At 42.3% G+C, this 24,595-nt stretch overlaps 1 protein-coding gene across 3 annotated transcripts in view; it reads left to right on the top strand.

Annotated features, from left to right (window-relative positions):
- The first annotated feature begins 5,308 nt into the window (after positions 1 to 5,308).
- CUL5 (cullin 5) overlaps positions 5,309 to 24,595 on the top strand; it is a 34,044-nt gene continuing 14,757 nt past the window's right edge. The window contains exons 1-10 of one of the 3 annotated variants that reach the window (XM_088668325.1): positions 5,471 to 5,922; positions 13,320 to 13,429; positions 14,055 to 14,281; positions 15,728 to 15,827; positions 16,213 to 16,389; positions 17,328 to 17,469; positions 18,265 to 18,410; positions 18,493 to 18,573; positions 19,931 to 20,024; positions 23,521 to 23,651. In XM_088668325.1, the coding sequence (XP_088524451.1) occupies positions 16,333 to 16,389; positions 17,328 to 17,469; positions 18,265 to 18,410; positions 18,493 to 18,573; positions 19,931 to 20,024; positions 23,521 to 23,651 (651 nt within the window). In that variant the 5' untranslated portion in view covers positions 5,471 to 5,922; positions 13,320 to 13,429; positions 14,055 to 14,281; positions 15,728 to 15,827; positions 16,213 to 16,332. Of the gene's footprint in view, positions 5,923 to 13,319; positions 13,430 to 14,054; positions 14,282 to 15,727; positions 15,828 to 16,212; positions 16,390 to 17,327; positions 17,470 to 18,264; positions 18,411 to 18,492; positions 18,574 to 19,930; positions 20,025 to 23,520; positions 23,652 to 24,595 lie in introns of all 3 variants that reach the window. The other 2 variants (XM_088668326.1, XM_035116745.3) reach the window with 2 other exon arrangements.

Genomic DNA, 24,595 nt, shown 5'->3' with positions numbered 1-24,595 from the left:
CACTAATTAAATACAGACGATCAACTCCTGAAACAAAACTGGAGACTCTTGATTTAAATTTGTATTCACATTGCTGTGCTTTCATTGTATAATTTCACCTTTGGTCAACCTTATGGGGCCAGCCTGTCTCCTTGGCATCATGCAAGTATATCCCAGAGATTTGATTTCTAGTGCAATACACAACTGATGTGTGCATTATGGAAAAGTCTGCAGGCACACACAAGAAAGCATGGTCACTCCAACCACTGCCATAGGAGCAGTAAAAAGTTGCCACAGGAAGTACGAGGAGTCAGTTTGAAGCCTTGTTCTTAGGAAACACTGATATTTTCCTCCTGCTCTGTCTCAACCACGTGGAAAGAGCACAAAGCACAGCAGGAAATACTGGTCAAGCTAGAGGGACCAGATGCCAGCCTAAAGGACAACTCTGACCATCTGTCTACTGGCAGAAAAAATGTTGTCGTTATACCTTTGTAGTTTCTAAGAGCATTCCTTGTGAGTCACAGTTGGATCAGAGGAACTCAGCAGTTAGTAGTGCCATACTTAGGGGAAAGAGTACACCTTTTGCATTAGTTCAGTCTGTAGCTACATATTCCGTCGGAGCTAGCTTGGGAAATATTTCCACACACACGTCTGAGATGATGCAGTCAAAAGTACCAGTAACTGGCACTGGACTAAATGGACCAATGATCTTGCACGGGCAGTCCCCGAAATGCTTAGAAGAGATGTCTCGTTTTGCCCCGCGTGCTTCCTATCACCTACCTCATCCAGCTTTCCCAGGAATACTCTTGCACACACATATATCCATGTGCAGGAGTACTGATTTATTTCCACATCAAAGCTTTTGGTGTAAATTGCCTTGTGTGGCATTCTTTGCATGGCATCTCCTGTCAATTGTATGCAAGTGGAATTAAGTAGATATAGTCAAGAGATACTTCTGTGTTTCAGGTTGAAACACCAGAAGAACTCACACAATCACCAATCATTTTCAAGGGGGTGGGGAAGAAAGATGCAGTTTAAATTGTTACAGAATGCTATGGCTCAAAAGACTGGGATGCAGTTACAATTCTCAATACGAAGTTCAAAAACTGCACAGGATGTGGGTGATGGGGATGTAAAACATTGTAGAGCAATTTATGCAGCATGGTCTCTCAAACATAATTTACAGTACTAGTTTTTATTTCTGAAGTTGGACTGAAACATTCAGCTGGGAATCATAAGACAGTGCTCACACTTCCTGCATGTCTACTCTGTCAATCCTGCTGTGTTTGTTTATTTATTACATTTATAATTCACCTTTTCCCCAAGCAGCTCAAGGTGTCATATATAATTCCCTTCTCATTTAATCCCCACAACAATTGTGTGAAGTAGATTAGGCTGAGAGTAAGTGACTGGCCCCCAGGGTCATCCAGTGAGTTTCCAGGCTAAGTGGGAATTCGAACACTGGTTTCCCAGGTCCTTGACGAACACTCTAACCACTACTCCACACTGGTTCTCTATCTAACTGGTGTTCACTGGGGCTTACTCCTAGGAAAGTATGCTTGGGATATTATCCTAAAAGTACTGACTGCAGTAGCGTAGGCTGCAATCCTCTACCCACTTGCCTGGGAGTAAGACCAACTGAATGAAGTGGAATTTACTTCTGAGTAGACATGTATACAATTGCCACGGTTAGCTGCAACTTCTGTTCAAAATTAGAGAGTCCACATCAGCAGTCCGATGCCCTACTGAGTGTCAAGAAGTCTATTCATCCAGAGCAGATTCCAACATACAGTTAGCAGAGTAAAAAAAAATTAGCATGTTACAGGATTCCCCCCAAAATAGACCAGAGGCAATTAATATTTCATCCAGCAGAGCTGAAAGCAAATGAGCATAATGACCACAAATCCATACATTTTCAGTATTGGCGTTGTCCATAAGAAATTCAGTTGCAGCAGACTTAACTTAAACTTACAATAACAGTAAGACTAAAACCATAACACTATGTACAGTACAGAACACCACACCAGAAGGAAAGAGAAAGTGAAACCCAGGCTCCTTCTGACTTTATTATTATAGTCAGCATTAACATTGACAGTAAGAGATAAGAGAATCAGTTTAAAATAGCTGCACTCAGCTTCTCTTAAGGAATAATCCAAACATCAGGAACCTTCAGCTTGTTTTTAGGCAGAATAGAAGCTTCCTTGTCAGCTAGGAAACTTCCAGTTTGTACCACACAGAGAAGCTTCCAGGACCCTCTTGAATCAATTAGAATAGGAAAGATCTCTACACTTTAAACCAATACTTCTGTACCAAGAAAGGCAAACTGACAATGAGTTCCAGAGCATGGTCTAAGAAGGACACGTGATGCTAAAGCTAAGCCAGCCTGCGTGTGGCCAGGGTCTGAATGGCAGACCCAGTGTTGATTTCCATGACGAGATATGCAAGATAAATACAGTCATACCTCGGTTTAAGTACGCTTCAGTTTGAGTACTTTCAGTTTAAGTACTCCGTGGACCCATCTGGAACGGATTAATCCACTTTCCATTACTTTCAATGGGAAAGTTCGCTTCAGGTTAAGTACGCTTCAGGTTAAGTACGGACTTCCGGAACTAATTACACTCATACTTCGGGTTAAGTACACTTCAGGTTGAGTACTACTCCGCAGACCCATCTGGAACAGATTAATCCACTTTCCATTACTTTCAATAGGAAAGTTCGCTTCAGGTTAAGTACGCTTCAGGTTAAGTACAGACTTCCGGAACCAATTGTGTACTTAAACCGAGGTACCACTGTACAACATAGTAACACAATGGCTTACTATATATGCCATGTGCCCACTTATGAGAACAGGATGCTGGACTAGGTGGGCCACTGGCCTGATGCAGAAAGTCTCTCCTTCTGCTCTTACGGAGCTTCTGAACCAGGCCCAAGAGCAGCCCCACACAGAGCTCATTGCAGCAATCCAGCCTCAAAGGCTCCAACACATGGAGTACAATGGTCAGGCTACCCCATCCAGGAACAGCCGTAGCTGGAGAATCAGATGATGCTTTCTAAAAGGCACTCCTAGCCAGAGGGCACTAGTGGCAATTACCCCAGCTCAAGTTGGTGATGTAGGTACCACCGTACATTATTTTAATGTCAAAATAGGTTTCTATCCAGTTCCCAGCGTATAAAGACCAGTTACACCCAGTTACACAATGTTGTTGTTGTTGTTGTCATCCATCTGTCTCGGGACACAATGGAGGAGTGTGCCTTTGGAGGTGAAGCCAAAATGTTTGGAGGTTGCAGTGCCCGCTGTAGAGACCAATACCAGAGAGACATGTTTTGATGCAGCTGGGGCAGAGGAAGGCACATATAAACATCTACCTGTCATTAAAATACACAACAAAACCATCATATTAAAGTATACATTGTGGCAGTGAATCCTGGAAGACCGGCTCACTGGCTTGCTGGCCTTTTCCTTTCTGGCCTGGGACTGACTCCAGCTACAAAAGCTGAGGCTGTGGAACAGTATTACTTAGGGGTTTTATTGTTGCTGATACAAAGACCAACTAAATTTGTTATTGGTATGAGCTTTCGTGTGCATGCACACTTCTTCAGATACCATTGTTGCTGCTGTTATGGAGATTAACCTTTCCTATTTTTATTTTCTAGATCTGATGATGATATAGATGGGAAATGTTCTGATTCGGCCATGTGCTTTTTGAGACGTTGTATTTATAGCTTATAACTGACTATACCCTTGGGGTCCCTTCCAAGATTCTATGGTTTTATTTAGCTGAGATTCCTGCAATGCAAGGGGTTGGACTAGATCAGCGTTTCTCAACCACTGTTCTGCGGCACACTACTGTGCCGCGAGACGGTGGCTGCTGTGCCGCAACGTGAGGCAACGAGAAGGGCGATTTGCGGCCGCCAATAGGCAGCGCTGACCCGCCGGAAAGGAAGCCGGCCGGGTCAGTTTGGAGGGCGCGAGGGCGCGAAGGGTGTTCCTCCGTCATCTCCTCGCGCTCGCTCCCTGAGCGAGGCACCGCTTCATGGCCGAGGCCGCCTCCTCGCGCTCTCCCCGCGCACTCAATGGAGAAGGCAGCGGCACAGGGTGGCGGGGACTCTGGAGCAGCAGCAGCCCCGTCCAGCGGCGGCAGTAACAGCAGCAGCCGCAGCAGCAGCCGCCCCACCTCGGCGGGCTCCTCGCCATCCTCCTCCGCCAGCTGGGGAGGGCTCTCGGGCCGCCAAGGAGCAGCGGCGGCGGCGGCTACACCAGCGGGGAGGCCGGAGGGAGGCGGTGGTGGCGGCAGCAGCAGCAGCCCCAGCTCAGCCGCGGCCAGCCCAGGAGGGAGTGGGGGGCTGGCGGCAGGCAGGACGACGGAGGCGGTGCTCGAGGGCTCTCTCAGCAAGTACACCAACCTCATCCTCCCTATTCCTCAGTCCCCCACCCATTCCCAACCCCCAGGATTTGCCCCGTCTTTTAATGGTGGTGTGCCGCGTGATTTTTTTGACGGAACAAGTGTGCCGTGGCCCAAAAAAGGTTGAGAAACACTGGACTAGATGATGCTTGGGTTCCCTTCCAACTCTATGACTACCTTTTTTTTGCTACGTTCGCAGTTTTGTGGGCAAATCTATTATTATTATTATTATTATTATTATTATTATTATTATTAGTGTAATGTTTTATTTTGCTTTTATGTATGTTGGAAGCCAGCCAGAATGGTTGGGGGGCAACACAGTCAGATGGGTGGGGGTATACATATACATATAAATAAGATTATGACTACAATGGTACCTTGGTTTTCAAACACCTTGGTACTCAAACACCTTGGAACCTAAACACTGCAAACCCGGAAGTAAGCGTTCCAGTTTGCGAACTTTTTTTGGAAGCCGAACATGCTTCATTTTGAGTGTTACACTTCTGATTTGAGTGCCACACTTCCGTTTTGAGTGTTACACTGAGGTCTGTCTTTTTTTGCTATTTATTTTGCGTTTTTGTTTTTGCAGTTCTTTTTGTTTTGTCCTTGTGACTGTGTGGAAGCCAGTTCAGCTATTGATTGCGTGACTGCACTACATTGTTTACTGCTTTCATTTTATGGATCAAAATGGTCTCGTTAGATCGTAAAATTCATGTTAAATTGCTGTTTTAGGGGTTGCTTTTAAAAGTCTGGAACGGATTAGTCCATTTTGCATTACTTCCTACGGGAAAGCGCGCCTTGGTTTTGGAACGCTTTGGTTTTGGAACGGACTTTCGGAACGGATTAAGTTTGAGAACCAAGGTACCACTGTATTCCTATGACGATGCTGGTAAGTCGCCTAGGAGCATGGAAAGGCGAATAAAAACGATGCTGCTGCCATAGCAACACACACACGGGCAGGTGGCAGCCTTCGCCACACCATGAGGGAACACCGCCAAGGCCTGCGCTCCGTCCGAAAGCGAGAGGCTAGGCCGGCGCGGCCTCCGCCCTGCAGGGGCCGCTGTGGTCCGGAGCCGCTCTCCCCTCTCGGCGGCGGGCCATCCGGCTCCTCGGCGCCGCATCATGTGGGCTCGCCCAGCCCCTCGCGAGGAGCCGGGCCGCTGCCGCTGCTACCACCGCCTCCTCCTCCTCCTCCTCCAGTGCCCGGAGTCTCCCGCTGTCTGGGCTGGTTCCGCCATGAGGCGCTGAGAGCCGAGACAGAGAAGGGAGGCAGGGGAGCCGCGAGGAGCCCGTCGCCCAGCGGCTGAGGGGGCCGAGCGGCCGGGTAGACGCCGAGCCGAGGCTCCCCACACGGTTCCGTCCCGCGCGGGGCGGCCGAGACCATGTAAAGCGGCCCCAGCCCGAAGAACCAGTCCCGGACGACGGGGGAGCAGCTGCCGCCGACGCCGCCACCGGCTTGTGAAGGCCCCGCAAGGGCGCCTGTTTCTCTCTCTGTGTTGTGTGTTTTGTGGGGAACATGGCGACGTCTAATCTGTTAAAGGTGAGCGAGAGGCAACCCCCGGCCTGGTTGGGCGGCTTGCCTGCCTGAGGGAACCTCCTGCCTTTGGGGGTTGGGTGATATGTGGGGGAGGAGCTGCCTGGCTGATAAGGAGGGGGAGGGATATATATATATGTGTGTGCTCTGTATGTGGTGGTGTTTTTTTAAAAGCACCGAGGAGCACTTCCGACAAGTTTGCTCTGGATCTCGGGAGGATGCAGTTAAACACCCTTGTTGGTTTATTGCAACGCCGCCGTAACAAAGCGGAGATATCATAGGCAAAACATATCGGCTTCTGGGTGCCTGCCTAAAGAGACCCGACTGCCAGGGTTAGGGTTACATGGTAGGAAGGCGGAGAGTCACGAGCCTAAAGGTTGGAAGCCTGCACTGAAAGGTTGGAAGTGAACGAAAATGCAACGGACTCGTGTTTCGGGCTATGTCTCATTTTTCTGAACTAGGGTGGAGCACATCCGACTTAACCTGTGTGCATCTCTCTCTGTGTGCTTCTTATAAAGGTGAGGGGAGCCTTGCATTCCCTTCACAAGGTTTTTCTCGATTTCAGCCCCTGTGTCTTGCAGGGCGAAGGCAGGGGAAGAAACACCCTCCTCCAACCATCAAGGGTTTTCAGTGAGGTGTCTGCAGGACAACTTCCCACTGGATTTTGCTCCCCCAAATCAGATTTGTTGTCAGCCACTTTGTTCCCCTTAATCATACAGTATTCAAAATTTTCTACTGGAGGTGCCTACCTGCCTTTGCACATTTATTATAATTATTTACTCATTTGATTTATACACTGCCCTTCATCAAAAGATCTCGGGGCAGTTCACATCTGCTTTCCAGTTGCTATCTTTTGCCTAGGGTTGCCAGACTCAATAGAGGACAGGACTTCTGTGCCTTTAATTGCCCTGCTCTCTTTTGAGTCTGGAAACCTTAAAGAGAAACCAGCAGACCCTTTCCTTGGAAATTAAACAAAGGGTCTGCTGGTTTCTCTTTAAGGTTTCCAGACTCAAAAGAGAGCAGGGCAATTAAAGGCACAGAAGTCCTGTCCTCTATTGAGTCTGGCAGCCCTACTTTTGCCCTTTCCCTTTGAACTTCATGTATCCTACAAGAAATACCAGCTTCTGAACACTAGTTCGTTCTGATGTAAATGAATCCCATCTTCAACTGGAAGCATGCACTGAGAAGGGTGATAAAATACTACAAACCTTAATGCGCTCTTACACTCCACGTTTGGAATCCTTTCATACCTTTCATTAATTAAACTGGAAGCAGAGGATGGGGAAGCTGTAGAAGGCAGGTATAACTCAGGCTAGGAACAGAAGGGCTCGAGCTAGGAAACAGATTAGATAACAAATCAGGAGCATAGGCAGTGAGTGGGTGAGTGTGTTTGGGGACATAAAAGAAAAACAAGTGCTCGGTATTGTAATTGAGTTGAGGATTGGAGAGGCTGAGAAAAAGAAAATCTCAAAAGGAGTAAAGCTGTGAAAGGAAAATAGTGCAGGAAGGGTGGTGGTGGGAGTGAGTATGTGGGAGGAGAGTATGTGCTTAAAACACATAGATGCAGCAGCTTGTGTGTATGCAAGATTGTGTGTGTTTGTGAATAGCAGAGGGTAGCCAATGTGGGACCCTTAGAAATTGTGAACTCTCAGCAGCCACTGCAAGCATAGTCAGTGGCCTGGAGTGATGGGAGTTCTAGTCCAACAACATCTGGAGGATACAACCTTACCCCTTCCTGGTATATAGCAAAGTGGCAATAATTAAGGGTAGAGCTGGATAAATCTCCAATACAGATTTTCCCCCTCCCCCAATCTTATGTGTGGCTGACCCATTAAATTTGATTTTTGTCCCCCAAATCTTAGACTGAAATAAAGAAATTTAGAATGTTTTCCATTCCTGATAGGTATTGTAACAAATTGTCATTTAATCACTAGGCTTGGGTGTTATGTATTAAGCAGGTTGACACTAGCTTTTTTTGAAAATTGATGTCTGGTGAAGGTGAAATTTCAGTTTTCACTGTTTTCTGTATTAATCAAAATTATGAAAGAGGATTAAGTTTTGCCCTTGTCTGAATTTGTAGGTATGTATAACCAAGAGAAGGGATGTAAAATAGTGCCCATGTAGAAGTACAGTGCTTTCTTCTTGAAACAATACTCTATAAAACATCTCCAACATTAAAATTAAGTACTGTACATGCAAACCTAAGATCAAGCAGGTTGAAATATTTATGCTTTTGATCTTACTTTTGATAGGACTGGGATTATGAAGTGAAATATGAGGCTGCTTTTAGAAAGAGGCACTTACCTCAGAAGTCTTCCAAGAAATATATATAGTGATACCAAATTGAAATGTTGAGGTCTTGATGGCTGTAATCCATCTGTCAAACTCCCTTTTCTAGAGCATGTTGCAAACCAGTGGCCTATGGGCCTCATCTTCCCCTGGAGGTATCTTTATTTCACCACCTAATGACTCTTCTCTAACCCCATGAGGGGATATTTTAGGAAACACACATTAGTTTATCTGTATTACCAGTGATGATGAAGACACCCCATCTGAGTGTATGTGCTTGGGGATGTCAACTTAGTAATAGAGCCAGACCATGTATGGTAGGCTTTAATGGCACTGGCTTTTTAAAGTCTGAAGAACAAAATTGCCCCAGAGAGTACAGAAGTTTGCCATCCGTGCACAATAGCATTATTGGCAAATAAAGCCCAACCTCTGAACTGCTTCCCAGTTACCTGTAAATGTTATAACGTGGCTTTGGAATAGGCTGAGCTATTAAACTAGGTAAATGCAGTTTCTCCCTACACGTCACCATCCAGTTGGAGTTCTCCCGTTCTTTCTACTAGCACACAGGCACTTCTCACTCTCTTTCTAGAGCCATTTTTTGTTCCTGTCTTTCTATTGAACGCAAGCAGGTTCTTGGCTTAGTCTGCAGGAGCCAGGTCAGATCAGTTCGTTCTTTTGCTCTGACCAGGCCAGGAGAAAGGAGAAGTTAAATAAATAAATAACCATTGGCTGTTTTTCTAATTTAGTCCCCTTTTCTTCACCTTATTATGGAGAACATGTAGCCAGCCTCACAGGTGCAGATCAGCCCTTCCTTCCTACTCAGAAGCTATAAGTATACAAAAGGGACAAATATGCCCAGTCATGAACTTCCCTTTTGGCTTTCTGTACTTTTGCCTCCCTCATTCCCTGCCTTACCACTGGTCTTTGCCTCCCTCTCCATCTGGTGGTGAAATCCATCTCCTTACCTTGTTTAGGCCTGAGGCAGGTATTTGATATTGGCTACCAAGTGCTGGATCTGTGGGGTTTGTTAAGATGCCCAGGCCTAAGTGAATGCAGTATGGACAACATTCATATGGCTAACGGAGGAGTATGTCTCATTGACAACAGTGCAGTGACAAATATATTGTAGCTTCTTTCTTTCTCCTAGGGTCCTCACTCTGGTGCAGTCTGTAGCAGCCATCATCACTTGTCCCAGCCTCTCTATAACCACTGGTTTCCTATGTTGCCCAGTCATTGCTTCTTGACTCCATCTCCCAGCCCAAATCAGTCTTGCAAATTAGGCAGTTGTCACTTTCCTACCTACCGCCACTGCCAGCTAAACTCCCTAACTTTTGACTAGGAGAAGAAAGGGCGCAAGAGCAGATTTCAAAACTGAGATGACTTGGATTGCTTGATAGCTTCATCTCTGCCTCTTTTCTTACCTGTTCTGCAGTTGTGTTAGAATTGCAGCAATAAAACAGATGCTAATGTGTTATAACAGTAGGACCAGAATTCCATTGATTTGCAATGAAGCCATATTAAAGCAGTCTTTGGACTTATTTTTCATGTTTCAGGCATATATAATGTTGGCTCCTAGAACAAATACAGTGATTAAAAAAAGCCATGATTTCAATAACATCAGTAAATTCTTAGTATTTAGTATACAAGGCTCCCATGAATAACCACAGCATATGATGCTGTCATGGGTATATAAAATGGGTAGATAAAATGTTTTATTAGTATCAGAATAGCTTCTGGCATCTACGCAACATCTGAGTAACGGCTCCTCTTAAATTCTCTGCCAATATACATAGTGAATTCGTTCATCCCAGCAATATGTTTGTGTATGAAAATGTTAACTACTAGCTGATAGTACCCAGTGTTGCTCAGGAATTCTATGGAACCAATAATTACTAAGTTTTATAAATGGATAATTTGTTTTGCACACACCCTCATTGGGCTGAACTGAGAGTCCAGATCAGCCCCAACCTGAGCGACACCCATACTGGACTTGAGCCCCAATAATTTTGGCTACAGGACTAATGCTTATTTAGGGTTTTTAAAATTCCTATACAGTCAGGGCAAGGAGACATTGTACCTCCCCCCCACCCCACAGACACTGCAGAGAGCAAGAGAATTAAAGCCTAGTGGGTGGGTGCTGCTTCACCAGTGTGTTCCTTGCAGGGAACCCACTGGTGAAGCAAGCCTCTGCAGCCAGCAGACTTGTACCCTTGATGCAGTGGCTTGTGCACTGCTGCTGTATGTACTTGACTGCTGTGCCAGGCATGCTTGCCCTCCCCTCACCGACAGCATCCCCCCCCCAAGATGTCCCAGTTCATTGCATTGCAGGGTCCTGGCATTCCCACTTCCACTGACAATAGCACCTCCTCCCACTCCCACTATCTTCAAATGTGTCCAAACTGGTGCAGGTTGGAATGGTTCTGTCTACCATCTTGATTCAAAATGGCCTGCAGCCGTTTCCAAACATAAACGAAAACTGTCTCTTCCATGTTGGGATCCATCAAATTTGGTGATGATATCTCAAGCGGCATCTGAATGCATTGAGACAAACCACGTTCTAAAATTATTATTATTAATAATAAAAACTAATAATAATAATGTAGAATAATATATATATAGAGAGAGAGAGTGTGTGTGTGTAGATGTGCCTTTTGTGCTAGGGTCTCTCTTCCTAGAAAAGGCTGCAAATTAACTTGCCTGGCGTGGGGTGGAGGGCTGCTGTTTTCAGCTACCTATGAGGAAGACTAGAGTGGATGGGGACAAAATGATGTTTGCAGAAGGTATTCAGAGCCTGAGGTTCCGCAGCATGTCACAATAGGCTACCTGCAAAAAGCTAAAATTTTGCCTTCTGCCCTGGCTAGAATTCTTTCCTGTTGTCCCTTTGTATTACTGCTGTGTGGAATGAGGCTGTGGCAACTTCTTATATAGGCATAATTGCACCAGTACAGTTAAGGTGGATAGGTAATGAAACTTTATACCATTGTAAATGCAGAACATTATCTGTGTTATTAAAATCCAGGTAATTTATTCAAATTATCTGTAATTTAGCATGGGCTTTCTCCATGTTGATATATTAAATACAACAAACTAGCTTGCTCCATAAGCTAGCTAAATTTGAGGAAAACTGTTGCGGAACAGCCAAGGTGCAGCAGTTCCATTTTCCTTCATTTGTGGCCATTTTTTGCTCTCCTGTAAGGTGTCATAGAATCATATAATGGTTGAGTTGGAAGGGACCATGTCAACCCCTTGCAATGCTGGAATCTTTTACCCAACATGGGCTCGAACCCATGACCCTGAGATGAAGCTTCTGCTTTTTCTCACTCATTTAAATGCACCTAGAATAGTAAAGGAAGTTATATTACAAATGTCTGGCATTTCAATTTTGTGAAAATTCATTATCCTCATAAAGATAACTATCTTAAAGTCTCTGTGTAAGTAACCAGTTAAAGGCAAGTCATGAAGCACATGCTTAGTAAAAAGATCAAAGGAAAGTTGGGGCAAATAGAGTCTAAGTTGTAAGTGAGCACATTATGTTTGAATGCAGAATGTGTTTGCTTCTTGCATGGTGCAGAAATTGGATGAATGCCATACAATTTCCTGTTCCTCTCCCCACTAAATATGGAGAATTTGTGAATGTCTTAACCCTTCTCTTAAACTGGATGCCATTCTCTGGAGAACAGGCATCCCCGAACTCGGCCCTCCAGATGTTTTGGGACTACAACTCCCATCATCCCTAGCTAACAGGACCAGTGGTCAGGGATGATGGGAATTGTAGTCCCAAAACATCTGGAGGACTGAGTATGGGGGTGCCTGCTGGAGAACAACAGTAGGAGAGAGCAATTGCCCTTGTGGGCTTCCCATGAGCATCTGATGATGGCCACTGTGGGAAACAAGCCTTCACTCTGATCCAGCAGAGATCTTTGTATTTCCAAGGCTCGTGATATTTCGTTGCATTTAATTTTTCAGTGCATTTAATTTTTCAGTGCCTAGTATGGCAACATATCACAACAATCATTATTAGTCAACTTGAATGCCTAGTCCTTTCGCTTTGATTGAATGAATGTCTGGGTTAGTGCAGTGTGTCATTTGGATCTGCATACAGTGTTTTCTCACATGGATTTCTGTCCCTCTCAGTTTGCATGCACTGTCTCCACTGCAATAGGCTCTGCCGCATCACAGGGTAGATGTGGTCTTTCCACTGTAGCTCTATCACTCTGGCTTGAAGGAGAATAATTTTTGTGTGTTTCTTTATCAGCTTTGATGTTGACTTATGAAGCAAGAACATGAGAATTTGTGAAAAGGGTTCAGTGCAGGCATATTTGCATGTATTTTTCCTCTTACCGTACCTTTTTGCAACAAAACAGCAATATTGACACACTGAATATGCTAGACTGAGAGCAATAGAGCACTGTGTTCAGTTGTGTTTAAATGGATCCAAACCCTCTTTTGTTGGCTATCAATTGGATTACAGAGTGCACATACCTCACCTGGGTGTATCTGAAGAATTTTGTACTTCAGAATCTGCTTCCAAGTTTAAAGTGTGCTGCATTAGGTAATCCATATCCCTATTGCTATAAGGTTGCAGTGGCGTTTGAAAACCTCCAGCACAATACAGATAAATAAAACAATGAAAATGCATTTTGTCAGTTTTTCCATTGTCTCCCCTTTTTGTGGCTAATGAGTTTAAAAGATTCTTTCTTGTCTAAGTTCTGGACTATTACTTAAATGTACATGCTGGAGTATCATAGACAACTTAGGGGGATAGGAGATGAAGCTCTCATTGGGACATTTTTAAAAGGTGGCTAGTTCAATATGTTTGAAGTCTGAACCTGGGAAAAGCAATGTGTGCTGTGATTTCTACAAAGTTTATTCCCCTGAGTATTGCAGATAACACGGTGTGATCATGAAACTTCACAGGGTAAGATGCAATGAGTTATTTAAAGAAGTAGTTGTCCAGTTGATCTATTTGACTACAGGTGGACTCAAGTGTACATGTAATTGGAGGCCCCATTGAGCAAAATGGACTGGATTCAGAATAAACATACATAGGATTGGGCTGCAAGATTAATGCTTATTTGACCTATATTTAAAGTATGTTGTCTTATTTCTTGAAGAATAAAGGTTCACTTCAGTTTGAAGACAAATGGGATTTCATGCGGCCGATTGTTCTGAAGCTTTTGCGCCAGGAATCTGTCACGAAACAGCAGTGGTTTGATCTATTTTCGTAAGTAGTGTGTATCATTTGTAATTCTTGGGTAATAGAACAATGGTAATGGTTTGTAATATCTTGTTGAAACAGTTGTTTAAGGGAAGACCCTGTAATAGACTTCTTACTTAGGATAATCATTTGTTTTCAAGATAGCTAGCAACTGACTTTCAAAATTAGAATGGTAATGAAGTGATTTATTTGGGATTATCGTTTACTTAAACTGTTATGTATTGATGTACTGTGCTCATAGGTTCCACATTCAAGTAATTTTTCTCTGATAAAATGGTTGGACAGTTATTTTTTTATAGCACAATCGTCTGTCAACAGAAGTCTAAATTCTAATCAATGGTTTACTCAGAGCTGAAAATATGCTGAAAAGAGCAATTGCCGAAGCTAATAGCAGCTTTTAGCAGTGCTGCATTTACAAAATATGCACACACACAAATGGATTTCAGGAGGTATTTGTGGAACACACATACCCTTTTGTTAAGAACATTTGTTCCATTTTTTGTTGCCAGGGTTTTTCCTGCTAAAGACTAGCAGTAGAAGGGGCTTGCTTCCTGGGCTGTAATGGTCACTTGAACTAGCGAGCCCCTGGCTATCAGGGCTCACTCCAGTAACCTATGAATTCCTCCTCAAGTTGCTCTTGCCAAAAAAGGGAGTTGCTGTTAAGCCTTTTCCTGACATTTTCTCCCCCTCCCCACCCCTCTGACCGATGTTCCTTGAGCTGAGAGATGAAGATTGGGAGGTTGGAGGATGGAGACACATGCATGGGCAATCATATGTTCCCATGCCTTGTATGCAAGTGAGCTTACTTGAGTGTGTAACACACCATACTTGCTGACCAGAGGGCCTCGCTGCTCTTAGGTAAGCTTGTGGGCTTGCCCTAATTTGATTTCTCTCTCTTGATGTGTGCTTAGAATGAGCGGATGAAGGTGACCCTTTCCTAAGGGGAATTAAAATAGTGTGGCAAACTTTAGAGGGAAGGGGCAAGCAATCGGGGGTAAGAAATCTTGAGAATTTTATCACCAGTTCTTGCAAAGGTGAAACACATACCTGTAATATGAGGCATCTTTGCAGTACAGATTGCCATAAAGTGACTCCATAGAGGATTTGGCAGTCACATGGGTGGCAGATTAAGTTGAAGTAGATGTAGTCCTCCTCTGAGTGCACACATTGAAATTAATGGAAATGACTAACATGTTCATTAATTTCAGTAGGTCTACTTTGAGTAAGCCTTAGTTGGATGCAACTCATAGTTTTGCTAAGCTCCAGATCTGATAGTTTCAAATAAGGACATAAAGAGCTTCTATATATATATGGAGTCATACGAATGGTTTATATAGCATCTATATAAATGGTTGATAGCTGGATTTGTCAGTGGGATAATCTTAAAGGCAGGTGAGTGGCCAAACCCTCTCCCTCTCCCCAAAGGGACATTAGCAAATCCAGTTTCTTTCTGATAGTTTTTTGTAATTATTTTTTATTAAGGATTTTCTTGGGTTACAAAGGTAGTGCAATGTCTCATATATATTTTTCTCCCATGTATCATTTTTACACATCAATTTTACTTGTTGAGACCTTTCTGATACTTGAAGTCGGGGAAGAGACACACTGGAATGCCTAAGCAAGAGCAGAGACAAATATTGTCCATTTTTAAAGGCATTTTGCAGGGAAACCAGATTGATAATCTGGTTCTGTGAGTGAGAGGAGGGCTTTTCCTCTTTATTTGCTTGCCTATGCCTTCATCTCATTACCTCATATTGCTGGAAGTCCAGAAGGGAGAAGGTGATGAGCATCTGGGGTGTGTGAGATTGTCAGAACATCTCAGGAGAACAACTTTTGCTAACAAAACCGCTGGTTGCTAACCTAATTCTGACCGGTAGCAGATCTTCAGGGTCTTAGTCAGGGCTGTCTTAGACTTATTACCAAAACACCTTCAACTGGGGAAGCCAGGCACTGAACTTGGGACGTTTACAAAAGTATGTGATCTAGCACTAAGCTGCAGTACTTTCAATAAAGTGCCAGATTCTTTTTTCTCCTGTGAATTACTTGACTTCAGACACTAATACTGCATGTACAGATTTGTATATGCTGATATGTCTATTTAAAAGGGCCTAATTGACAAAGTAATGTGTGGTCCCACTTTTCCCAGCTGTGGGTAGGCACTATATTGTTGACATTTAACTGGGGTTGCTTGAGGACTGTATATAGGTTTTCTGGGCACATTATTATCAAGTGGCCACTTAAAATGAAATTTCAGCTATACGGTTTAGTATTATCTTGACCTGACTGAATGTATATATTTTCTAGGGATGTGCATGGCGTTTGCTTGTGGGATGATAAAGGCCCAGCAAAAATACACCAGGCTTTGAAAGAAGATATCCTTGATTTTATTAAACAAGCACAAGCAGTAAGTTTTCAACTTGTCAACAAGTAGATCCTTTTCTCCTGATAATCTCAAAAGTGTATTTTCTCAAAGGCAGCTCAACTTTGCATACAGAACTGAGAATAACCACAAACATGACGGGTCACCTAATCCAAATCTCCCTGGATAGGGCAGTGTGTACTGTGCATCCTGTACCATTTTTACAAGTTTGCATTTGTAACATCAGAGTTCTCTGTGTTATGTATGGTGTATTATTATTATTTTTAAAAAGAATCAATAGCTGCATTGGTGGTAGGCATTAGAAATACTTGTGTGTGTTTTTATACTGTAAACTGCCTTGTGATCTTCGGATGGAGGGTGGTACTTAATAAATAAAAATGATAATATTTTAAGCCATCTCTTCTTTCAGAGAGTGCTGAGCCACCAAGATGATACTGCATTACTGAAAGCCTATATTGTAGAGTGGCGTAAATTCTTCACGCAGTGTGATATCTTACCCAAGCCATTTTGTCAGTTAGAGATTACTCTCATGGGCAAACAAGGCAGCAATAAGAAGTCCAATGTAGAAGACAGTATTGTACGAAAGGTAAGTGCTTTGCTGTAAATATGCACCATCACAAAGAGAGTTTGTTGTAGCACGAATACATGGCATAGCATAGTGAAATCTTGCATCGTCCATACTTATACTGAAGCATCACTTTAAAGTGGGGGTTAGAACTGATGACTTACTGAACTGCTTCTCTTTCCACTGCCAGACACAACTCAGTAATGCAATGTTATTCATCCAATTCATTGAGAGCCAGTGTGGTGTAGTGGTTAAGGGTAGACCCGTAATCTGGGGAACCGGACCAGGTTCGCGTTTCCGCTCCTCCACATGCAGCTGCTGGGTGACCTTAGGCTAGTCACACTTCTTTGAAGTCTCTCAGCCCCACTCACCTCATAGAGTGTTTGTTGTGGGGGAGGAAGGGAAAGGAGATTGTAAGCTGCTTTGAGACTCCTTAGGGTAGTGATAAAGCGGGATATCAAATCCAAACTCCTCTTCTTCAATGTAGTGGTAGCTTTGCATATTCCTGCTGCCTTTTTCTTAAGCAAATTCATAGGTTGAAGTAGGTAGGTGATGAATATGTCCTTCCTTTGAAAGTGTGAAAAAGAGTGTGGCCAAAAAAAGCAGTTGCTTTATGTTTTCCTGAGTTTTAAAGATAAGACGGAGTGAGTGCGTAATTAGCTGGAGTTATTTAAAACACACTTTCTACTCAATTAACAATGCTCACTATAAAGTGACCATATACCTCATTGGAGACCTTTTTTGTTTTTGTTAGTCCTCGGTAAAGAGAGTGTCAGTTGTAACAGAACATTTGTTTTTTTGAATAGCTGTCATGTGGACATGCTGTACTATTTGAGAAATAAGTTTAAATCTGAAACGGAACTTTTGCCAGGCCCTTCAAGGGCCACTTTTTAATGGGTTGCCTTTTGAGAATTTTACATACCTTTTAATGTTATTTCTTCTTCTTTCTGTCTTTGCAGCTCATGTTAGATACTTGGAACGAGTCCATATTTTCAAATATAAAGACTCGCCTTCAAGACAGTGCAATGAAGCTGGTCCATGCTGAAAGGCTAGGGGAAGCATTTGACTCTCAACTTGTCATTGGTGTTAGAGAATCGTATGGTATGTGTTGTTTTATGGGACATGTCTTCAGAACCCCTTTAATATACAAACCATCATAGTTTGCCTCCAGCTACAATTTGCATTGACAAAAGGATTGATGACAAGTCTACAGAAAAGACCAGTAATCTCTGTAATCCAGCAGCAGGAGCAGTTTCTAAAGGTGGTTGAACTATAAGGTGTTTTTTTCTTGATGCTTGAAACTTGTCCCTTGTCTTAATTAGTAAATAAGGAATTTCTTCAGACATTCGAATCAGTGATGATCTTAAGATTCATGTTACTGCTGCTTTTGCCACTCTCCTAGAATGCCCATTTTTCAGGTCTTATGCTGGAAAGATCTTTCAGTAATGACTCAGGTGACTGAGCTGACAGGTTGAGAGAGTTAAGAGTTGCATATCTTTGCCTAAGTTGGTATATGGGGCTTACGGCAGCATAGTCCAACAGCACCAGGAATTGGCTGACTGAGCTAGAGATCCTCTGGGTCGTTATTCGCTCATCCTGAGACAAGTATTGGGTTTGGATTGCTCCCTTACCTGCTAACTTACAATCTAAAATTTCCCTAAAAAGCACACTTTTATTCCTCTTATTAGACTTCTAAGTTGTCATAGTTTTATGTCCAGATGATCGGGAATTGTTTAAAAAAAATGAAAAGCTAGACTAGACTATGTTTTTCTGCCTAAAAATGGAAAGCTAGACTATGATTTTCTCCCCAGTCATTGTCATTAATGGGAGAAGTAAGGGTGTTTCATCATATAGAAGCCCAGGAAGAATGCTTTAACTTTATATTCCTCATTTCAGTTAATCTGTGTTCTAATCCTGAAGACAAACTCCAGATTTATCGGGATAATTTTGAAAAAGCATACCTTGACTCAACAGAGAGATTTTATAGAACTCAAGCCCCTTCGTATTTGCAACAAAATGGTGTTCAGAATTACATGAAATATGTAAGTTCAAAGGTGTTTATATGAAGTTGTTGGTCCTGTTAATGTTAATATTCTAAGTAATTGTTGTTCTGCTTCTGTACAGGCAGATGCTAAATTAAAGGAAGAAGAAAAAAGAGCACTACGGTATTTAGAAACCAGGCGGGAATGTAACTCTGTAGAAGCGGTATGTGTTAGTTTTAGCTATATATAGCAGGTATAATTATATACCATTGTATACCCATTTACGTGGGTGCAAACATCACTGAGCTCTGTGGGACGTGTATAGGATTGCCCTGTAGAATGCTTCTGCTTTTTTATCCCTATGTTTTAGGACCCTTGTTCCCTCGATCGTAATCTTTATTAACTGTTTTTAATACAGTAATTCAAAATTGCTGTAACCCACCCTGGAACTTCATGGTGAAAAGTGGATGAAAATGATGATGGTGATGATGACTAAATAATACTCACATTAGTCAAAAGCGTATAAACGTAATTTTATCTGCTATAGGGGGTGTCCTAAATTTGTTTCATACTGGGGAGTTCTGTATTTTGCACAACTGCAGACTAGCTGATTTCAGATGATCCTCCAAACCAGAAGTTTCCAAACTGTGTGTTGCGACATGTTACTGTGTCGGCAGCAGTTTGTAGGTGTGTCACATGAATACTCCCCATGCTCCTCCTGGGGCTGGAAAGGGGTTAGTTTAATCACCAGTTTGCTAGTAAAACTGAATTGTTGTGTCGCAAAATGATGCATGTCTAAAAAGTGTATCACCAACATGAAAAGTTTGGAAAGCTCTCCTTCAAACCATAGTTTGAGCAAGCCCTCCAAACCAGAATTGCAAAGCACAAAATGATCCTGGTGTGCTGTCCTAGTTTGAAGGGTTCATTTGTTGAAAAGAATCTCCCCCTAACACTTCACCCAAAATGTCTTCTATATAACTAAAAAAAAGACAACCCCCTCCCATTCCTCAGTCTCACAATCAGAGAAGTCTCCACACCAAAGAAAAATTGATTGGGAGGGAGGAAAAAATAAGCAAACTCAGGTGTAAGTTCTTAGCATAGCTGCCAAGTTCTCCCTTTTTTTAAGGGAAATTACATTATGCTGAATAGGCTTCCTCGCGAGAAAAGGGAAAACTTGGCAGCTATAGTTCTTAGTTACCAGTTCTTTGAACTCTTTGGAAAGAGTTCAATGAGTTCCTAAGTTGTTGGTGTCTCAGCTGCACAGATGAAGTGGCCCCACATTTGTTCTGTCTTCTGCTATGTAGCCTAATGTAATGGCTGCTATCAGGTGACAATTCATGGAGGGAGGAGCTTGACTGTATTCCTTCTGTTTCCTCCACAGTAATTGTCTAATGTAATGGCTGCTGCAAATTGTGGCTTGATTAAAAGAGGAAGTGATAGATTGAGGCATGCATGAGGGAGGGAGGGAGTGGCGTGTGGAATGTTCCTCATCCTCCAAAACGTGATTGCGAGATCATCTCAATTCAGCTGATGCGTTTCTACATCCTAAGTACACTAATGGTTGCATTGCTACCTTTCAGCTTATGGAGTGCTGTGTGAATGCTCTGGTGACATCTTTTAAGGAGACAATTTTAGCTGAATGCCAAGGCATGATCAAACGAAATGAAACGGAAAGTAAGTGAAGTGTAGCATAAATCTGTGTCATTAGATTGGTATGGACAGAGTAAAATATATATCTGATTTATATTACTGCTTTTTTAAAGAGTAGCACACAAGAAATACAATTTGATGTAGAACCAGTTCAGAGTTGCTTGCTGCCCTGCATGGCTATGCTTTTTATATACTTTGTAGATATATTTTATCACATGTTTCTTTGTTGCACTTTTATCCTACCCTTTCTCCAAGGAGCTCAGGGTCTGTGTACAAAGTTATTCTCCCCATCTTAATCCTCAAAACAACCCTGTTAAGTATGTGAGTCTGAGGAATAGTGGCTGGTCTAAGGTCAACTTCACGGCTGACTGGGAGCTGAAATCTGTTCTACCTGCATAGTCTAATAGTTGAACCACTATATCACACATTGGGATGTTTATATTCATTCATTGCAGTTTCAGTGCATTTCATGTAACTTAATGAGGGTTAATCCAGTGGTAGCTGAAAGCACACTTGGCCCCTCCATATTGCATTACGACTGCTGCTGCATGCTTTTAGCTGTATTTCAACAGCCTTGTCCGTCTTTTGGGTCTACTTAGTTTTTATCATTTAGGTGAACAGGCATATCTTGTAAGCCCTAGGAATGCTATTAATTTATGTGCCTTTTTGGCAAAGGTTTATGTTGATGACAAGTGATGTCATTCTAAGTTGCTTTTTAAAAAATAAATACATTTTTAAAATTAAATTTCTTTTTTCTCATTACAAATATACTTATACAGTTTACATAACGTCTCCCCCTTCCTCCCTTTGGACTTCCCTCAACTTCCATTTCTGATTTATTATCCTCATTATTATATTCTGCTATTTTCATTATTATATTCTGCTATTTTCTATTTTCTGGGTCCACCTGGGAACCAGGTGGCGCTGTGGGTTAAACCACAGAGTCTGGGGCTTGCTGATCAGAAGGTTGGCGGGTCGAATCCCTGCAATGGGGTGAGCTCCCGTTGCTTGGTCCCAGCTCCTGCCCACCGAGCAGTTTGAAAGCACATCAAAGTGCAAGTAGATAAATAGGGACCGCTCCTGCGGGAAGGTAAACGGTGTTTCCGTGCACTGCTCTGGTTCGCCAGAAGCAGCTTTGTCACGCTGGCCACATGACCCGGAAGCTGTCTGCGGACAAACACCGGCTCCCTTGGCCTATAGAGCGAGATGAGCGCTGCAACCCCAGAGTCGGACACGACTGGACCTGATGGTCAGGGGCACCTTTACCTTTACCTTATTTTCTACAAATATCATATTTTTCCTTTTATTACATTATTTGTTCCCTATCCATAAAATTGTGAATGTTTATTTAAATCCTACCATCAAGTCAATATTCTTTCTTTGTTTCTGAAAATATAATATAAAGGGTTCCCACTCTTTTTCAAAATCCCTATTGTCCTTTTCCTGAAGTCTGTCTGTCAGCTTTGCCAACTCCGCATAATTCATCAGTTTTTCTTGCCATTGTTCTTTTGTTGGAATTTCTCCAGTCTTCCAGGTCTGTGCTATCAATATTCTTGCTGCTGTCGTAGCAGATCTTTCTCTTTCGGCAGATCTTATCCTAAAATACCCAACAGGAAGGCTTCTGGCTGCTTAACAAATGTTATTTTAAACATTTTTTTAATTCATTGTATATCATTTCCTAGTACACCTTAGCACTTTTGCAATCCCACCACATATGGTACAAGGTCCCTTCAACCTCTTTACACCTCCAAAATTCCCTCTGTTCATTTTTATATATTTTGGCCAATTTTACCGGTGAAATATGCCATCTATACATCATCTTCATATACTGTAATTTTCTTTTAACAATATACAGTCTGTGAATTTCAAATTTACTTTCCAAAGTTTTATCCAATCTTCGAATTGCATTCCTATTCCAAAAGGATATTATACATCTTCTTTAGTAATTTTGAGTTCTCTTCTATTACTTCCTTCTTGGAAAATTCCAAATTCTATGTTGCTTTTTAATACATTATTATCCATGGGTGGAAATCAGAAGAAGGAGACCGCATAAACAAACAACCCTACACACTATAACCTTTTGCTTAATTTTCTCCACTACATGGTATATGTTATTTGTTTTTTTAAAATAGCAATTAGTTCAAAATGGAGGATTCCACCTTTCATGGTATAACCATCTGCAGTTAGGCCTGGGAATTCAAAAGGCATCTGACCTTTAAAAATATGCTTGGCTTCTCATCCTGACAGCACTTCTTTGGCACTAGTCCAGTGCTGAATATAGCAAGGTAGCAAACGTCGTACAAGTATAACTTTCATTTCTCAAGGGGACTGAGACTATATGGGAACTTGCAACTATTGAGAAATTGATTAGTGAACTTGGGCTATTGCAGTGAATTTCGCTGCATAGTCCTGGAGAAGACTGGTCCATAAAACCACTTCTTCCCCCACAGTTTTGCTTTCCTCTGCATCCTTCCCTGAATGATTCAGTGATTTATTTGTTTTACATACTTAATTTAAATTATATACTGCTTATTCTTAAAAACCTCTGAGTGGTTTACATAAAATGTAATGCTGACCCTAGCTAACTGTAGGCAGCAAATCCAAGAGTCCTCCTTGAGGGCGCATTCTCTCTCGTGCCTTCTCTTCCTTTTATTTATTTTATTCATTCATTCATTCCCTGCCTTTCCCCCTGATGACACTCAAGGTAGTTTCTCTTCCCTCCCCTCCAAGGGTTAACTATAGTTCTCTTTCATGGTGCCAGTGCAGTCCCATTTATCGGTACTGTGCCTGTGCAGAGCCTTATTTTGGAGTCTTCTAGAGCTAGGCTAATGTTTTCTGCAGGCAGCTCACCACCATCTTAGCACACATGCTCAAAAGGGCCATGATTCCTACTGTTCTGTAAGTTCATTTCATCCACCTCAGTGGTAGCATAATGAGAGACTTCCTACTTGCTTGTTCTGTCAGAAGTTGAGCTTGGCTATTTAAAATCAGCACTATATTCCCTTTCATTCTTTCTTTACTATAGTGCATTCTTCTTTACTTTATTTTCACAACATTTATATACTGCTTATATACACACAGATACCATAGTTCAAAGCCTAGATTACAGGGATCCTGGTATTGATTAACCATGGTGTGTAAGTGATGGAAGACTATGGTTAATGCTGGAAAGGAAAGGGCAAAATTAGTTCATGGAGGGGAAAGTGTGCATATTCAAGGCTGGCTGCCAATTTGCACAGAGCCCAGGTTAAGCCTGAACAGACCCGCTGGATAATCTCAAGTCATTATTGATAGAATTTCCACCAATAGTTTGTGAAGTGGAGGGGCGTTTTGCAATTAAGAGAGCATGAATCAAACATCATGCAATTTGTAGAAATTATTAGAATTAGAATTCATATACTGCCCTATACTTGGAGGTCTCAGGGCGGTTCACAGAATAAAGTTTCTCTGGAATAAAGCTTCCAGATGCCTTGCTACAGATTAATTGACTTGTGGCTTCTTCAACTTTTTTTGTCTTCAGAGTTGCATCTAATGTTTTCATTGATGGATAAAGTTCCTAATGGAATAGAGCCTATGTTAAAAGATTTGGAAGAGCATATCGTTAGTGCTGGATTAGCAGATATGGTAGCAGCCGCAGAGACTATTACTACTGTAAGTAGGTGTTTCTTGACTTTATCCCTTACCCTTAGAAAGCTTTCCCTATATATCAGGAATATTTTGCAAAACTAATTCTCAGTTTGGTGTGAAGTAGGTGTCCAAAGTGTCGGTTGCCTTTTTCTACTGCCCAAGAAATCATGCAGCCAAATGTTTGCAGCTACGTTCAGTATGATAATGCTCCTTCCCACTTCATTCCCTGCTTTGCCCAGGAACACTGTCTCGACTAAATCTTGAAATGAATGTGTGAAATTGAATTGAAAACCAGGCTATTTACTAGATACAGTAGAAAAATATTGCTACTTTCTTAAAATCATTGGGGTTTTTAAATCTCATGAAATAAAACTGCAAGCTTTTACTTTTATTGGGGTTATTAAGCAATTAAAGATTTCTATTACAAATTGAAACTTTGCTTCAAAGCAATCAGCACAATTAAGAGCAAGCCAAATCCCTGGAACGTGGGGATCTTAAAAGAACTGCCACCATGCTGGCAAGATAAGTTCCCTGCACCAGGTTTAATGGTAGATAAATTAACCATGGCTCTACATTCCAATTTGCATTTAATGTTAGCACATAGCATGCCATTGAGGGACTGCCCAATTGTGATACGAATGAGCAGTCAGAAGCCTCAGATTTATACATTCATTCTCTCCAACTTTTGTGTGCAGCAATTCCCTACCTCCAGATCTCGTTTGAGGCCAATCTTAGTAAGCAAGTTTCATCCAAACCATGGTTAGTGTCAAACCAGGATCGTGGTTAGTGTCCAACCAGGTGAATTGCCATGCATACTAGGCACACCAAGCCCCAAACTTTAGCTGGTGGTTCACATAATGCCAGTCTTTGGTTTAGCATAACGTCTGAATCACTTCTTGGGGTGAAATTGTATTTTTTTGGAATAGGAAAAGCATCAGGGAGCTGTTAATGGATGATGGCCTGTAAAG

The sequence above is a fragment of the Zootoca vivipara genome, chromosome 4 (assembly GCF_965207765.1).
Source record: "Zootoca vivipara chromosome 4, rZooViv2.hap1.1, whole genome shotgun sequence".
Lineage (NCBI taxonomy): Eukaryota > Metazoa > Chordata > Lepidosauria > Squamata > Lacertidae > Zootoca > Zootoca vivipara.
Note: the sequence above shows the minus strand (reverse complement) of the source record. Positions and strands in the feature narration are given on the sequence as shown.